General features: G+C 42.8%; 1 protein-coding gene across 3 annotated transcripts; it reads left to right on the plus strand.

Annotated features, from left to right (window-relative positions):
* The first annotated feature begins 18 nt into the window (after window positions 1-18).
* On the plus strand, window positions 19-18722 carry LOC310857798 (methionine aminopeptidase 2-like). Of its 3 annotated transcripts, none has more exons than XM_083763689.1 (11): window positions 19-336; window positions 1275-1403; window positions 1607-1669; window positions 2130-2232; window positions 3878-4039; window positions 4538-4719; window positions 14801-14895; window positions 15026-15122; window positions 15214-15317; window positions 17001-17116; window positions 17893-18722. In XM_083763689.1, the coding sequence occupies exons 1-11, from the start codon at window positions 159-161 to the stop codon at window positions 18143-18145; spliced, it is 1482 nt and encodes a 493-aa protein (XP_083619815.1). In that variant the 5' UTR covers window positions 19-158; the 3' UTR covers window positions 18146-18722. The 3 variants fall into 3 exon arrangements, with proteins under 3 accessions (XP_083619815.1, XP_083619817.1, XP_083619816.1); XM_083763691.1 differs by having other exon boundaries at window positions 1293-1403; XM_083763690.1 differs by having other exon boundaries at window positions 19-331; window positions 1273-1403.

Below are 18722 nucleotides of genomic sequence, written 5' to 3' on the forward strand. Positions count from 1 at the left end.
TCTTCTCCCTCTATTCGGGTCAAGTTGTTGCACAGAGATTGTCTCCTCTTAATTCGCGCATTATTGGCTCAGCAGCATGAGCCGTCCAGTTCCAGGCATAGCAGCACATGCACTTTCAGTTTCATCTCTGACCACTTGGAGGCTCCCAGCAGCTTATTATGCGTCACTTCATCTCTCAGTCGCTGATCATGGCGGAGCCTCGGACGGAACGCGAAGCGGAGCCTGAAGTTCTCAACGGGGACGACTTGAACGATGAGAGAGAAGACGCCGACGCCTCGGAGTCAGGGAAGAGGAGGAGAAGGAAAAAGAAGAGGAACAAGAATACCGCATTATTAGGTGAGAGATGCACCACTTTGTATATCTTGAAAATCACAGAGGGAGAAAATAGCGCAACATTGGTCCCCCCGTCCTGTGCCAGGCAATAGAACAAGAGCATCCTCTATGCGGGACAGCCAGGAGACTTTTCAACCTGTCAGACTCAGAGGGGGCTGCTATACTACACTGTCCCAGCGCTGTCTGTCTGAAAGTGATGGGTCCCGCTGAGAGGGGCCAAGACAAAACTGTTCATCTGGAACTGGGATAGCTACATTTTGCTCAATGCAACAATAACGCTGTAATTGGATCAACATATTAAAACAACTCAAATATATTTCATTCAAGAGTTGCAATGCATGTTCTATACATTCATTTAGACTAGAGTTTTTAGACCATGTGCCATCTGTAAAAAGACATTTTGAGATTTTGGTGCAATCTGATGACAACCATTGGCATGAATACTAATTGCAGCCTATACCCATGAGGCATTATGGTAAATCGTGGAATTCGGAGTTGCTGAACGTACAACCCAACTGTGTGTCAACTGTTGGCAACAAGCGCGCTCTCTGTCATAATGCTGCATGGCATGGTACATATGCCCTTGGGGATATTGATTGCCAAAGGTATAGAAACAAATTATGCATGGACTCTGCCAAGTTCTGATCATTGTCAGTGGATGCACTTGCTTGAAAAGAACCAAGATTACTCACATATACTGTGTGTTTGCGCGCGTGTGTGTGTGTGTGTGTGTTTTTTTGTTTGTTTGATTGTTTAATTGTTTGTTTGTTTGTGTGAGTGCACACATGCAATATGTGTGAGTGCACACATGCAATATGTGTGCATTGGGCTGTTGGGTGTGCGTGCATGCATGTTGCATCTGCGTCCACATCCATGCATACGCGACGTTGCGCGTGTGTGCACATGTGTACGCACTGTGTGTGTGTGTGTGTGTGTGTAAGTGTGTGACTTTGCAGCAGGGACAAATGAGGCTGAGGGGAACGGAGACAGCGGAGGTGTTGGGGATGTGATGAAACTGTTGGAGCAGCAAGCTTTGGAGGACAAGGAGAAAGAGGAGGATGGAGATGAAGGTATAATTCTTCTAGATCTCCTGATCTTCCACCATTTCCACAATTCCACTGGAGGATTAAGTTCCCTCAAAGTGTATATACAGGCCACATTTTGGCCAGTTTTCAGTGCAGTTGTGCAGGTTCTTCATGGTTTTCCTTGTCAATGTTGGTCAGAATGGTCGCCCTCAAAAAGTTGCATCGAAACAAGTGACGTTTCTCAACAGATGGAGACGAAGGGGAGAACTCTGCGGGGAAAAAGAAGAAGAAGAAGAAGAAAAAGAAACGCTGTAAGTTCTGCTGCATCACCGTCTTTCTCCTCTGCCAGACGAGAGAACGTGTTCCTTTTCACGTCTCTCTTCCTTTCTTTAGAGAGAAGCGATGTTGCAGTGTTACTGCTATCAATTCTCTTTCAGTTCATTCAGTACAAAAGTCTCATGCACTCAGAGACGTTCACTCAGAGTTCATGCAGTTCCCCAATGCTGAATATAAAACGGTCACGTGATAACTTGTCGACATTTTCACAGCGCGGCTTTCCCAATGTATTGTTGATAATAAAATACACCATATGAGTGAACTGAGAGTGACCCTGTGTTTTTGCGATTGCACTGTGTAAGTAACTTATCAGCATGCCCTATACCGTGCATGCTGATCCATGCATTATTCCATGTGTTGAATAATGCTGTACAAACTACAAAGGCTAACTACTGTACTGTTTCCTTCTGTGCTTTTTTTTCCTAACTGGGGCAGTGAAGGGACAGACTGACCCTCCCTCAGTTCCTATTTGTGATCTCTATCCCAACGGAGACTTTCCAAAGGGAGAGGAGTGTGAATATCCCCCATCAAAAGACGGGTATGCAATGCATGTGACCTCCACGCTGTCCCTCACTCTCGCCATTACAACATGATGTACAGCATGAGATGCTCTTCAGCTCATATGTAGGATTGTAGGTCTCCGTGTGGTCTCCTCCACATCGTATACAATAAGGCCATCACACGTCTAGCACTTTCAATATCAAATGACACCTGTATCGCTTCTTTAACCCATTCTGACCTGAGATCAGATTCATACGAGGGTTTCCGCCGGACACGCACTGGTCTGATGAACCCATTCTGACCTGAGATCAGATTCTAAAAAATGTCAGTCGTTCTTCGATTTTTCAAAAATAGCAGACCTACAAGCTCGTATCGCGCCACTCGGTGGCGCGATACGATCTGCTATTTTTAAATAGCTAAAGCATAACATGATGCTGACACCAAAATGGGTGCCCGGTCAGAATGGCATTAAACAAACTGCCCCGCCGATAGGATGGTTCTGTACACAGTGGGGACCTCATGTTTGTATTGTCTTGTTATGTGCTCTGTGTTGTTTTTGATGTGGGTGTTGAACAGTTTGTGAAGACAAATATCCTTCGGGACAATAAAGATTATTATTATTATTATTATTATTATTATACTGCGTCACTGAGTGCGCTCGCTCTTCACACCTTATGTTTCCCAGACACAGCCATTTTCATTGGTTGTGTGACGTGATTTTTCCTCGGTGTGCAACAGCATACTTTGACAGTATGTCTGTAATGTGCCTAGCCGTACCCTCATTACAGGACATTTGCATAATGAGAAAATAAACTTCACACCTCCTCTCACACCTGCCCAGTGGTGGAAGGTAACTAAGTATATACTCAAATACTGTACTTCACTACAATTTTGAGGTATTTTCTTTACTGTATAGGCTACTTTGTTTCTTTTCAATAGTTTTACTTATACTCCACTACATCTCAGAGGCAAATATTGTACTTTTTACTCCACTACTATTTGAAAACTTAAATAAATTAGGCCTACTATATTTTGGTTACTACAAAACATGCATTAAGTTTCCACTTCAGCCCTATACGTTGCCTATTTGAAAATGGCTGAGCTTGTAGATCTGCTATTTTAAAAATACATTTTTGTATACATTTGAAAACGCGTGAAATGGGACATTTTGCATAATGAATACTTTTTTCTTTTGGTATGCCTAAAAGTATATTTTGATGGCAATACTCTTTGCACTCAAGTACATTTTTCATATTGGAATTCTTTTAGTACTACAGAGTATTTCCACATTGCGACATAGATACTTTTAGTTAACCCATTCTGAACGGGCACCCATTTTGGTATTAGCATCATGTTGTGCTTTAGCTATTGAAAAATAGCAGATCTACAAGCTCATATCGCGCCACCGAGTGGCGCGATATGAGCTTGTAGGTCTGCTATTTTTGAAAAATCGAAGACACTTTTAGAATCTGATCTCAGGTCAGAATGGGTTAATAATTAAACTGTCAGGATGTAATAGACATTTTTAGAATCTGATCTCAGGTCAGAATGGGTTCATCAGGACCAGTGTGTGTCCGGCGGAAACCTCGTATGAATCTGATCTCAGGTCAGAATGGGTTAAGTAGAAATATGCGAGTACTTCTTCCATCACCTTCGTACTGTACTACATGTCCCCCCGCCAGGCGCAGCGCAGCGTGGCGGACCACCAGCGATGAGAAGCGCGTTCTGAACGAGGCCAACGAGGAGATGTGGAGTGATTTCCGGCAGGCGGCCGAGGCTCACCGGCAGGTCCGCACCTACGTCAGGAGCTGGATCAAACCGGGCATGACCATGATCGACATCTGGTGAGAGAGAGAGAGAGAGAGAGAGAGAGAGAGAGAGACGCGAATTTAGATTTTAGATTTTAGTCAGTCTTTTGAAATCTTGTTTAGTTTTGGTCACATTGTGTAGTCATCTGAAATGTTTTCGTTTAGTTTTAGTCGACTAAATATGAGATTTTTAGTCAAAGAAATGTATTTTTTCCAGTCCTTGATGGCGTCGTAATGCCTTTTGTTTGGTAGCATGCTGAAAATAGTATATTATTACCTCTATTGAGGTTTCTGCGGTTCAATGACCTGGCTTGCAATGAGCAGTTTTTTAAATGGTGGGGTTTTGTTCATTTTCTTTTCGTTACCCCCACACGGTTCATTTAATAATGAAAGTGTAGGTTTCAGGAGTTAAACGAACACTCCAGATTTTTATGGTGTGTACTGCGTGCTTTATGTATTGTGTGCCGTGATGATTGTTCCATTGTCCTTGTCATGGCTTTGTCCCTTTTGTGGCTTGCTATCTTTGCGCGGCAGTGAGAAGCTAGAGGATTGCTCCAGGAGGTTAATCAAAGAGGACGGGCTAAACGCCGGCCTGGCCTTCCCGACCGGCTGCTCCATCAACCACTGCGCCGCTCATTACACCCCCAACGCCGGAGACCCCACTGTGCTGCGCTACGACGACGTCACCAAGATCGACTTTGGAACGCACATCAATGGTGAGGACCAAAGACACAAGTACAGTGTTATCGCCCCCAATATTCACGTAAAAATCACACCTTGTGTGAAGTGAGGGGTGCTCTTATCATCATACATCATCTCATTCCGGCCAATCACAATTTGCGTCCTCTCACTTTTGTCAAAGCTAGCGCCCCTCAAAAATGTAATATCGGAAAATATCAGTATTGGTTTTTGAGGGGCTATAGCGCCCTCCTATGCCCAGCTTTGTGTATTTGTGTGGATAATAGCGATGATTCGTTTGGCTGATCACCCCATAGCGATGATTTTATTGGCTGAGTAAGTATGTAGAGCGGAAAAGTGTGGACCAATCATATATAATGCTGAGAGTGCCCCTCACTTCGTGCTTTTTGAGGGGTGCAACCACTCCTATAGACAGCTTTGTTTGTCCCTGGGTCTGTCCCTGGCTGGCTGGCTGGCTGGGTCTGTCTGAGCACAAAAATAGCGTTGTCACTGTTGCGCAGCCTAATACACACACACACACACACACACACACACACACACACACACACACATATTGCGTGCAGGCTCTCCGGAACCGGACCGGCACCCTGGGCTCGTTCCTGTGGGTCTTGAACGGGTGTGATTTTTTATTTCAACGATTAGTTCGACAGCTGCAGGCTTCAGCATTTCAGAATCTTTATATTTGGAAAGCCTTGTTGCACAATGTGTTTATTCCACGACAGGAGATATGTGAATAGTTTGCGTGAAAAAGGCACAGGGGGATTTTCTGAGCTTTTATTTAAATAGATATAATAGTCGAGACTGAAGAGAGAGGAAACAGAGAGAGAGAGTAGAGGGGTGACATACAGCAAATGGCCCGGCCCCCATGGGGCCTGTCAGCCAGGTATTAGAGCCAATGTGGTACGCACTTGGCTAGTGGGTCGCCCCGTCATAGACGTCTACTAAAGCAATAAGCCTAGCCTCAAGAGGCCTTGCTGTGGACTTCAGAACAGCTAAGAAACATAGTGAGTCACAAAGTCAAGTGCACCTGCCTTCTAAAACGGTTAACAAATATTGCAACATGGACATCACAGAATCAGCTTTATTGTCACGTAATGAACAAAGCTGATAATGAACCTGGTGGTGCTGTTCTTGACACTGTGGTATAGTCCCCCTCGCCCGGGCCGCGGTCGTTGTAGAGGGGTTGAACAGTTTGTGACTTGGGTGGTGCTTGTTGTTGCGCTGCACGTTGCCACGGTGACGTTGCCGGATCTGAAACCAGCGTCCCGTTCATGTAGTTGTACCCATATGAACCAAACTGTCTTTTCTTAAAACTATGTCGTCTCTGCACGTATTGATACAACCAGTGACTGAGTATGAGAGCTCGTTGACATTATTCCCAGCGGCCTCTTTAAACATCCCCCAGTCAGTCTGGTGAAAACAGGATTCTAGCAGTCAGCCTGCATGGGCACACTTTAGATTCCATGCGCGGACAGAAGAAGCTGTGTTTTGCGTCATTTCCGTTTTTTTTTTTAGACAGCTGGTGGATGGAAAAGAAGCTCCACCCACACGGCAGGTTGCCGCTAGCTAGGGCAAGCTTTTCCGGGAATCTGGCCGACGCGGCAACCTGCCGCGTGGGTGGAGCTTCTTTTCCATCCACCAGCTGTCTAAAAACCCGGAAAAGACGTCGGGAGTCGGCTTCCTTTGGCCGCGCATGGAATCTTAGATGTGCCCATAGTACCCATAGCGTCCTCAGAACAGGTTTGGACCTCCTCCTTTTTGCCTGGATTAAAACGGTTTTAATATAAATGTAATTGCGAGAATAATGTCTAAGTAGTTCTACAAGAAAGTAGCGACTGCCTGCATAAACAAGGAAGTTCCTGTGCAAATGCATGGAAGGTACCGAACAGTACTGGCTTGTTTTAAAGGGATTTAAAAAGTAACACTTTTTTGTAAAATCGTGCACAAACAAAATAACCAATGTAAATGTAAATAAAAGGCTCTTGTACACTCACTTTTTTTTAGCATCCATTCTTTATCTGATAAAAATGTTACGCACACACACATTGCACACTGAAGCTTATTTTTCTACTATAGACAAAGACACAATTGGTGCTCAGCTCACCGGAGACGTATAAGTCAATAATGTTAAAATAGTATGTACCCACGCTTCCTGTTTATTTATTTTCTCACGTAAATTGATTTCCCAGGTGTTTTATTTTCTGCTGTGTTTCTCAGTGAGGCATGTTGTTTTCAAATGGCTATAACTGGAGAACGCATGAGGCTCGATGATGTAATATTGTTTTCCCTGTGAAATGAGTTACAAAAAAATCACACACATGTGAACTGAGTGGTGCAACTCACCTCGCCCCTCTCCCCCTGCCTCTCTCTCTCTCTCTCTCTCTGTAACAAGTAAGACGCGAGAACGCGGGAAGCGAACGCAGATCGTAAATTGTAATAAGTTACAGACAGTGTCGTTGTTAAGCAGCGGCGGGTGGTGTAACAGCGGGACACACAGACATTCAGTGTCGTTGTTAAGCAGCGGCGGGTGGTGTAACAGCGGGACACACAGACATTCAGCCCTTGCTGTCTAGCTGCGCCCTCTGGTGTGTCGTTGTTGAGCAGCAGTAAACAGGACTGTGACTGCTTAGCTAACGTTAGCCCATATGTATTATTTTTATGTTGGGCCTAGTACAGCAAGTTACAGACAGTGTCGTTGTTAAGCAGCGGCGGGTGGTGTAACAGCGAGCAAGTTACAGACAGTGTCGTTGTTAAGCAGCGGCGGGTGGTGTAACAGCGGGACACACAGACATTCAGCCACAGTGTCGTTGTTAAGCAGCGGCGGGTGGTGTAACAGCGAGCAAGTTACAGACAGTGTCGTTGTTAAGCAGCGGCGGGTGGTGTAACAGCGGGACACACAGACATTCAGCCCTTGCTGTCTAGCTGCGTCAGCCCTTGCTGTCTAGCTGCGCCCTCTGGTGGCGGGCGGGTGGTGTAACAGCGTGACACACAGACATTCAGCCCTTGCTGTCATACTAAGTGGCTCACTGCGTTCGCAATTAGCAGGCAACAGTGCAACACTATCTCTCTCTCTCTGTTTCTGGCACAACAGCACCACTTTTGCCCCTACTGGTAGGGGAGAGCCGCCACGATTGTAACGCTTCACGGTTGTAACATGGACGTTATCTCTTGATTGGTCAACGCCACCATGACGCCATCGCGTCAGTATGTGTACAGCAACGTACTCTACGTGCCCAGGAAGTTTGAAGTGTTTACCTTTATCCTACGGGGAGTTATTGGCGAAAAACTGACTTTTTTCAAAAGGCGTATAATTTTACACCTGGAGTATATGTGTGCTACAATTCTTTTCTTTGATGTTGGTGAATAAAAATCCACATGGATGTCTTCATGCTTATGTTCTTCATTAGTTTGCATCGTGTTTAGACGGAATTCACGTTCATTCTGGTCTGTAAGCAACGGCAAAGAACAACTTGCAAAAGTGGGCCATTTGTAACATGTTACAAATGGTCCGCTTTCCATTAAATACCATTATATGTAATATTTACATATTTGACATATTGGCCAATATTATATGTTCTAAAATTGTATTGTATTGTGTAGTGTATTCTAAAATTATTGTAGGGTTGTATAACATTGTACAACTCAATCAATCAAACGTTTGTTTAATCAATGTATTTCCCCACTGAACTGACCAAAAAAAAAAAAAAAAGCCCAAACTGGTACACCCGATACTATTTAATATTTCCCTTATTTTTGATACATTTTCTTATCACATCCATGGTATGAAAACAATGCTAAGGAGTTGCTTTAATGAAATATAATTGCTTTAAGCTGAAAACGATATGTTTAATGGTGTTTTTTTAGCGTTGTTACATTTATCATGCATGCCGTTACAATTAATCCGATATGCGCAGCAAATGTAACACTGAAACAGCGTCCACGTTCGGTTTAATAACTCCCGATCTGTTTCATCAAAAAAATAACTTGAAGTGGTTTATGGTAGCAGACATGTGTAGGTCCGTTACATGTGTAGATAAACGGATCTCTGAGTAAAAAAATGAAACGTGCAAAATGTTACATCCTTGGCGGCTCTCCCCTACTCTAAACATCGGGTATAGTCCCATAGTATATTGCTGTTCCTTGGAGTGGTTGGAGCACAACTCAAACATGTCTTGCAAAGGTAAGATGAAAAGGCTTGCCAGGCTTTGGGTGAAATAAATCTGGCAGTCAATGATCACCCAATTCCACAATTGATAATGAACAGCAGCTGGCCCACACACACACACACACACATACACTCGCACTTATTTTGATTGGCATTCCAAATTGCATTCGCATCGGAAAAATGCATGCTCGCTATAGGTTATGAGTTAGTAAGTAAGTACGTAAGTACATTTTATTTCTAGAGCACTTTTCGAAACAAGGTTACAAAGTGCTGAACAGTCACACAATATAAAACAATCAGGTTAAAACAAACATAGTAGTAAAATAATGCAAGAAATATATATATATACATATATATACACAAACACGTACATACACACATACGTACATATACACATGTAAATGTACACATATACACATACACATATATACATACATGCATACATACGTCATAATCAATACTCAAAGATTTAAAATGGAGACAAAACAAACGGACCTGCAGAGGAAATCAAGTGACAACATGGGGAAAGTATTTACGAAATAAAAACGTTTTTAAACTGCTTTTAAAAATGGCAAATGACTTGGAATTTCTCAGAGGCGAGGGCAGAGCGTTCCACAGGGTAGGGGCAACCACTGCAAAGGCCCTATCACCTTTTGTCTTTAACTTGGTCACTGGGATTTTCTTTCTGGGAAGTTCTTTATCCGAGGACCTGAGGGGTCTCACATTGTCCTATAGGAATTAAAGGGATTGAAAAAAAGGTTTTGGAATTGTTCTTATTTTTTTTAGGTTTTCTAATCTCAATTGCACCCAAAAAACATGAACTTTTAACATTCAGTAGATTTTCTGTGATCTGAGGTTTTCTGGCTCAAACAGGTGCTCTGATTTTCCTGCTGTTTGTGATATAAAGATCCTGCAAATCCCATATATGTCAATGGGATTTGCCAGCAGATGTCACTGTTTTTACTGTTTTGCCTGTTTTCATTGTAGCTCAAAAGGCTTCCAAACCCCAAAGAAAACTTCAGACCACAGAAAATCCACTGAATGTTCAAAGTTCAGGTTTTTTGGGGTGTAATCGAGGTCATAAAACCTAAAAGAAAAAAGAAAAAGAAAAATAAATGAAAATGAATGTCATAAAACCTTTAAAAGGTCGATGATGTGACAGTGGGGCCAGTCCATGAAGTGCCTTAAAGGTGGTTAAAAGGATTTTTAAATCTACTCTGGCCTTGATGGGTAACCAATGCAGTCCAGCTAATACCGGGGTTATGTGTGCTCTGAGAGAATGAGCCATTCTTGAATCCGCAGATAGGCTATTCAGGGTAGAGACTCAAAACACTTCAAGTGTGTGTGTGTGTGTGTGTGTGTGTGTGTGTGTGTGTGTGTGTGTGTGTGTGTGTGTGTGTGTGTGTGTGTGTGTGTGTGTGTGTGTGTGTGTGTGTGTGTGTGTGTGTGTGTGTGTGTATGTGTGTGTGTGTGTGTGTGTGTGTGTGTGTGTGTGTGTGAGTGAGTGAGTTCGGACATAAAACATATACTCGCTAGTCTTACGCCTTGTTTCCACTGAACTCTGTGTGATGCCTGTAATTACTTTTAATACACACAATATACCTAATTACCTAGTGTTCAACACAAGGATTCATTTCACGGATGAATTGAAACAATAATTTAATATATTGACTACCCTGAAAAGCGCTCAATAAATAAAATATTATTATATTCAAGCGACATAATTGAATGAAATGATGTATTCTGCTGTTTCCTGCACAAAATGAATAGGACTGGAATATCCTCAAAGTCCATAGACTTGGCTGGCATATGACGTAATCTTCAAAAGCCATGCATTGGAGAGAAACAATCAGACCTGTGTGAAGTGAGGGGCGCTAATATATTAAAGTCTAACTCATGATTGTTTTTTTATGTTTTTGTTGTAGCTTTCGCCTTTATTTTATATTTTTTATGGAGGGACAGACAGTAGGCTGACAGGAAATGGGGAGAGAGATGGGGGGGAAGCAACTTAGGGGCCAGCTATGCACTCCAATGTTGAAGCGCTGGGCCCTAGTGGTAAGAGGAAGGACTGCAGGCGGACCCGTGGATTCTTGACGAGGAAAACCCCGTGCAACCGAGCGCCCAATGTTAAAGCCCAGCTGCACTTCCGCATTTGGACACCAAAATTTGGTGTCCAAATGCTGAATCAGCGAAAAAATGCGGAAATAGACGGTACTTCCGGCAGCCAGCCTGCCTGGACCACTGAGCCACGGCCCAGGCCCTAACTCATGTTGATTAGGTGATGTAATGGTTATGTAAAACAAGCGGTGCCAACCACCATTAACAATAAAGAGACAACATGACGTAATGAGGCACATTATGATGTACATTTTCCCTTCATTGTCAATGGCGTTTACAAAACAAACATTGAACTAAAGACAAACATTAAACCTGTGTATAGGAGGGGCTGGTGCCCCTCAAAAAATATATATATATATATATACGGAAGGAGGAGTTTCATAAACAGGAATGAATAGACTACGCGGAATTTCAGACAAGACAGACATCACACAGCATTGAGGCGAGGTGTTAATACATCCTTAGAACGTTAATGTGAATATTGTAAAAAAGATGTTGGCACAAAAAATAGATACAGTATGGCCCTGTTTATTGAGTATTTTACAACTCTGCAGAAGGTCATGATGAAGGACTGGAGCTATCTGTTTTAGAAAGTTCAGTAGAGGTTAACTAAGTCTTAACTGTACAGCATTTTTGCATCAATCTCAGTATGTGGACTGTTTTTCTCAGGCTCTTATTTTTGTGCTAAATTAAGTTAAATAGCTCTATATTCTGGTAGTAATAATTGCTGATCTGTGATTGTTCAGCAACTCTCCAGCTCTTTAAACCATTTTGGGCAGGAACCCATTACGTCATGCTTTAGCTATTGAAAAATAGCAGATCTACAAGCTCTACGAGCTTGTAGGTCTGCTATCTTTGAAAAATCGAAGAACGACTGACATATAAACAGCTTTTTCAGAAAACTGTCAGGATGTAGAAGACATTTTTTGAATCTGATCCCAGGTCAGAAATGGGTTAAAGAGAAAATGAGTGCTGCAACCACTCTATTGCGGAGCTTTGTGTGTCCTTGGGTCCCTGGCTGGCTGGCTGGGTCTGGGTCTGCCAACCAAATAGTGTTTGGTTGGTTTTCACCACCAACTGTCACTGTTGCACAGTTTAACACACACACACATATTAATTATTTTTGCGCCAGGTCCGTATACGGACCCCGCCGCTAGGGGACATTATTTGCTAGGTCAGTATATATACGGACGCCAACGTATACTCTTTGTGTATAATGGTTGAGCCCCACGGCAGCTTTTAACATTGGTCCGGTTGCTATGCAACGCTTCCGTCACCACCAGCTATGGGACGATAAAACTTTTCTCAGTTTACCTCAATTCAAAGCAAGTAACTCTGTCATTTCTCGACCGTTTCGGAAGCGGGGGGGCGGCTCGCCGGAACCGGCCCGCCACCCTAGGTGCTTTCCTGTGGGTCTGGAAGTTCCGGGGACCCCCCACACGGAGTTGCACCACTCAGTTCACACGGGTGTGATTTTTTCCAATCGGGAGAGGGAACTCAAACAGTCAAATTGGAAGTGATGACACAAAGAAATGAGCAGACAAAACTGGAATACTGCGGAGACGAGGGACACCACTGTTTCAGAACATACACTATAGCAATGATTACTATCACAATATAGAGACTATAGAACTTTAACCTTTTTATATACAAAAAGATTACGCTTTTCTTTACTGACGCATCCAAGACATTTTGATGCCCAAAGCATTACCACGGGGCGGGCACAGTATCATTCATAGTATCTTTGGGAACAGAGTCAAAGTCAGACGCACCGCCAGCTCGACTATACGTGGCTTCCGCGTAGTCGGAATAGCAGGCTTCGGAATGCCGGTGAGTAAAGCCCTAACCACACCAAAGGGTCGAGGCGGTTTTAGCGCTGTCCCTGCGGTGTGATATGTCCTGTTGCACGTTGACGCACGTCGTCCCAAGTGATTCAACGCATGGAATTCAATGGCCCAAACCACACACAAAGGGTCACCATGCAACTCCTTGCAACCGTTTGGACCCAAGGAGTTGCATGGCGACCCTTTGATGTGGTTAGGGCTTAAAGGTTTTATGAAAAAAAAAATTTTTTTTTTTTCTTTTAGGTTTTATGACCTCAATTACACCCAAAAAAACCTGAACTTTGAACATTCAGTGGATTTTCTGTGGTCTGAAGTTTTCTTTGGGGTTTTTTGGGCCTTTTGAGCTACAATGAAAACAGGCAACACAGTGAAACAGTGACATCTGCTGGCAAATCCCATTGACATATATGGGATTTGCAGTAAGTGATGTCACTTACTGCCGGCAAATCAGAGCACCTGTTTGAGCCAGAAAACCCCAGATCACAGAAAATCTACTGAATGTTAAAAGTTCATGTTTTTTGGGTGCAATTGATATTAGAAAACCAAAAAAAAACAAGAACAATTTGAAAACCTTTTTTTTAATGTTACAATCCCTTTAACCAGTATCTTCACAGCTCACTAGAGAACTTTGATCTCCATTAAACCACATACAGCCATTTGTTTTGTGGGGCTAAAAAGTAAAAACACAAGGAAATGCATCATGGTGTAACAAAGAATATAATCATACAAATAGAATATGCATGAATATAATCATACAAATAGAATAAACATGAATGTAATGTAAAAGAAAATCTGATTATCTTCGATAGGAGAGATGTTAGATCAAATAGTAGTGTCGTTTCAGTCATTGCCAAAAGGTTATTGCAGAAATCTTATTTCATTTATAAATAGCTCCTATAAATGAACAGCCCCGTTTTTATGGTCATTGTCACCTTAAATGGCTGCTGAATAAGACTCGCTTTTGGCGTTTTATGTTTTTATCTCCAGATAGGTCAGTCAGTGTACAGTAGAGTGTACAGTAGAGGGACAGAAAACCAAGGGCAGCGAAGACAGAAACGCTGACGAAGGCCAGAAGAGCTGGAACACATTTGTTCCTGTGATTGCTGCTGTGATGCATCAAAAAGAAGCTTTGAAACTTACATCGGGATGCGATTGTTCCTATTTTTCATCAGAGATAGGGATCTGAACCTGCCCCAAGGAACACATGGCTGCCGACGTGCATCGACTGACTGAGCAAGCCACCTCTAAAACTTTAACCAATTCTGACCTGAGATCAGATTCATACGAGGTTTCCACCGGACACACACTGGTCTGATTAAACCCATTCTGACCTGAGATCAGATTCTAAAAATGTCAGTCGTTCTTCGATTTTTCAAAAAATAGCAGACCTACAAGCTCGTATCGCGCCACTCGGTGGCGCGATATGAGCTTGTAGATCTGCTATTTTTCAATAGCTAAAGCATAACATGATGCGAATACCAAAATGGGTGCCCGTTCAGAATGGGTTAAAACAGTAGTTCTCAAAGTGGGACTCGGGGACCCTCAGGTGTTCTCGAGGGAGTTCCAGGAGAAGCATTTTTTTTCCCCTTCGAAAATAGCTAAAATAACAGACTTTATTGACATGCCCAAAACATGGATACCAAGTTGAAAGTGGTAAACTTCACTGTTATTTCACCTGCTTCAGTCCAATGAGAAAATTCATGACTTAGAATAATTACTTTAGGTTTCACTCTCTCAACCTGTCCTACAGTATAGATTATGTTCTGTACTGAATTCAGTAATACATCTAATCTACAACAACAAGTTATCTTATCGGGGACCCTGTGCACAAAATAATGTTCAAATGGGAGGGTCCGTAGCCTAATATGTAACAATTTGGGGGTCCTTTATATAAAAATGTTTGAGACTCACTGGTATAAATCAATTACCCCACAACAGCTTCGATCATAATGACTGTGCTTGATCTTCCAGGCAGAATAATAGACTGTGCCTTCACCGTCACTTTCAATCCAAAGTATGACAGGCTGCTGGAGGCTGTGAGAGATGCTACTAACACTGGCATCAAGGTAAGGCACATGCCTGTTAGCATGATTAAATTATAGGCATCACAAATGGTCCTGCCGGAGATTACTCTGGCTGGTGAAGAATAATGCTATTTGCATCCATGTAAAGTGTAAACACCTCTTCTGTCCTCAGTGTGCGGGGATTGATGTGCGCCTATGTGACGTCGGCGAGACCATTCAGGAGGTCATGGAGTCGTACGAAGTGGAGATTGACGGTAAAACATATCAAGGTGAAGACGGAGTCATTTATCTCTCTTTCGTCGTGTACACGTTAGACGGCATCTCGTATTTATCAAACTTTCCACTCGTTCCTTTCTACAGTGAAACCGATTAGGAATCTCAATGGCCACTCTATTGGACAGTACAGGATACACTCAGGCAAAACAGTTCCTATTGTCAAAGGTGGGGAAGCCACCAGGATGGAGGTTTGTATATGCTCTCATGTCCACATCTTAAACGTTATCTTTTAACGAGGCTTATATTAGTCAAATGCATTGGGATGGTTCTTTGACAATTTGCTGAGTCTTGGGATTCCGCTAATGGATTCTGCAAACAGAGAATGAGGCCATGGACTCGGTTGATCTTTTTACCGGTGCGGTCTGACCTTGAATAGAAATAATCCTGTTTTAAATGTTAAGTGTAATCCGAAGAACTTGTGGCTGGTTAGGGTTACGGTCAAGGCGTGGACAAGTGATTCCAATTTACTTGCTGTGGCAGCTCCTTAGTCGTCGCACTTTAATTACACCATTCGTGGAGTCACTAGATACCATGAAGTATAGCAACACAGGCCCTAAAGTAATTGCGCCGTAAAAGCATTGCTTCGTGGGCATTCGTGGGCCCTGTGGACAGAACTGAGAATTTTAACTGCCAAGCTGCTGAGTCAAGCTTTTTACCTGCTGGTTCCAGGAGAGTGGGGGGATGGTGACGGTGATGTTGGGGGCTTTGCTGATGTGGCAACGTTGTGTATGTTGATATTTCCTGTTGGGAGTGTGTTTGTTGGTGTAACGGAGCCATTACTGTCGTCTGCGTGTGACGACGGGAGAGTGGCAGCTGGGGCGTGCCACAAGGCTGCTAGCACTTTGACTGATTGTCGAGGGAGGGTGTTGCAGAGGGTGTTGCAGTGTTATCAGCCAATACCACAGAGACCCCCACCTACAGCCACGCGCTGATAGAGATGCAGAAACACTGGTGAACACCGGCAACTTCATTCACATAACAGACTGCACTCCTGTCTTTAATACAATGCACAGCAGCATGTCGACTATACTGACATCTTGAGTTATTGAATCCATTTTCTCAGAGTTCTTCCCGGAAAAAGATTTGCTCGTGGTCTGAGTCATTTTTCTTCTTTCAATTACCTCTTCATTATGCCCGTTGTGTGATTACCTTTCTATAACGGTGTGTGGAGTGGACACAGCTTGCATTAAATATGGCTTGTGGAAGAAAATGGGGCTTCTAGGCTTAATAATAATTCAGGGAATACATGAAATGCTAATGTAAGGCCTACGTATGATCCTTTTGACAAAATGTATTTTCTTTCAAAAGAAAAATGTGTAAAAAAAACTTCTTCCATTGTGTGATAATGTATTAATTAGCATAAAAAACTAGAAACAAGCACTATGTGGAGGGACACATGGTGCTTGTTTCATCCCAGTTCCCACTCTTTATTGCAAGGTCACGAGATCAACGCTTCGATCACCAAACTCCTTCAGGATTAAACCTTATCCTATGATACTATTTTGATCCTGATGAAGATACTTTGTTGATTTAAACATTAATCTTGTAATCCTGCAATGAACTGTGCGAGGAAGTAACAGTGTGTTGGACTCTGTTCTTATCTTTTCTATTGATCTCATGTTTGTACTGTACTCTGATTGAATGAATTGTATTCAGTGAATGTCCATGATTTAAAAAAGAAAAGTGCATCGTGCTTAATTTTTTTGCGTGGTACGGCGGTGGTTGCATGCGGAAAGTGGCAGATCTACAGTACTCTCTTGTAGATCTCCTATTTCCTATTTTTGGTACAACCGAGTATAAATGGGGCTTTATAACCCTGATTTCAGAGTTTGATTGCCAAAAGGTGAGTGTGTTCTTTCCCTGCCCCGCAGGAAGGTGAGGCGTACGCCATCGAGACGTTTGGCAGTACAGGGAGAGGGGCCGTCTATGACGACATGGAGTGTTCGCATTACATGAAAAACTTCAATGTAGGACACGTGCCAATAAGGTCGGAACTGCTGCCTTCCTTTGTCTCATATCGGTGCCGATATTTGAAGCATTTTATTGATTTAGCCCATTCTGACCTGAGATCAGATTCATACGAGGTTTCCACTGGACACACACTGGTCTGATTAACCCATTCTGACCTCAGATCAGATTCTAGAAATGTCAGTCGCTCTTCGATTTTTCAAAAATAGCAGACCTACAAGCTCGTATCGCGCCACTCGGTGGCGCGATATGAGCTTGTAGATCTGCTATTTTTCAATAGCTAAAGCACAACATGATGCTGACACCAAAATGGGTGCCCGGTCAGAATGTGTTAGAAAATGTATTTTTAGGTCGACGTGCTCGTCGCATTCTTGTTTGTGCTTGTGATTGTAAATTTGTACTTCAATAGCAAACCTTGCTAGTGAGTGCAGATCATTTTATTGAGAGCATAACTTTGTAAGGAAAAGGGCCTTGTGCACTCCTACAAGGACAGGTGCGTCGGAGTCGGCAACCAAATGCGAGTCTTTCACTTATCGAGCAGTAGTTTTATTAGATGACAAAGTTTTGGTCTAAACGACCTTCATCCGGTAATCACCGGATGAAGGTCGTTTAGACCGAAACGTTGTCATCTAATAAAACTACTGCTGTGAAAGTGAAAGATGGTATGCGGGACCCTTTTCTTCTCATTGAGAGCATAACGTAATGTAGTGCCAGCTAAAGTCCATAAATAAGCAATCTACATTTTTGATTAGGACTCATTTGTCCTCCTTGTCTTCCTCTCGTGGCACTGCACAGGCTTCCCAGGGCTAAACATCTGCTGAACGTGATCAATGAGAACTTTGGGACGTTGGCATTCTGTCGCCGCTGGTTGGACCGCCTGGGTGAGAGCAAGTACCTGATGGCGCTTAAGAACCTGTGTGACCTTGGCATCATAGACCCATATCCACCGCTCTGCGACACCAAGGGCAGCTACACCGCGCAGTATGAGCACACCATTTTACTCAGGCCCACCTGCAAAGAAGTAGTGAGCCGCGGAGACGACTATTAAAGCTTCCTTTATACCGTGTGGCACAATGGCGTCGCTCGCTGAAAAAGAACAGATTTCCGGAAAGCGACACTGCCGCTACTACGGAGAATGAAGTAGGCTTAAGCATGCACTTAAGAGTCAGGATCATGACATCTCAGAGACAAGAAATAACCTCTTCAGACTGATAACAAATTATGCAATATTTTGACCTAAATTTCCATGGCTTGAAACCCATCTTTAGATAATTATTTTAGCAAGAGCAAGAGACTGGTGTCATGGCAATAGCTTACTCATGTTTTGTTTTATTTTATTTATTTTTCTCCTCAAAGGATAAAGCCAATAGAATAAGGGCATATCGTATAATCTAGACATATTGTTTTTCTGCTATACTGCTTTTAGAAATTATGACGACAAACAATATGCAAAAGGATTTATGCAAAAAGATGTTTTGGTGAATACGTCACCAAATAATGCTATGCTTCAATGCCTTGTTAACAATAACAACAATATCTGCTATGAAAGTATTTATATTTCTATATTTATTTGCTCTATTTTATTTTGAGGCAGTTTTATAAGAAATAAATTGTTATAAATCTTC

The sequence above is a fragment of the Protomyctophum parallelum genome, assembly GCF_964188405.1.
Source record: "Protomyctophum parallelum genome assembly, chromosome: 4".
NCBI classification, from domain to species: domain Eukaryota; kingdom Metazoa; phylum Chordata; class Actinopteri; order Myctophiformes; family Myctophidae; genus Protomyctophum; species Protomyctophum parallelum.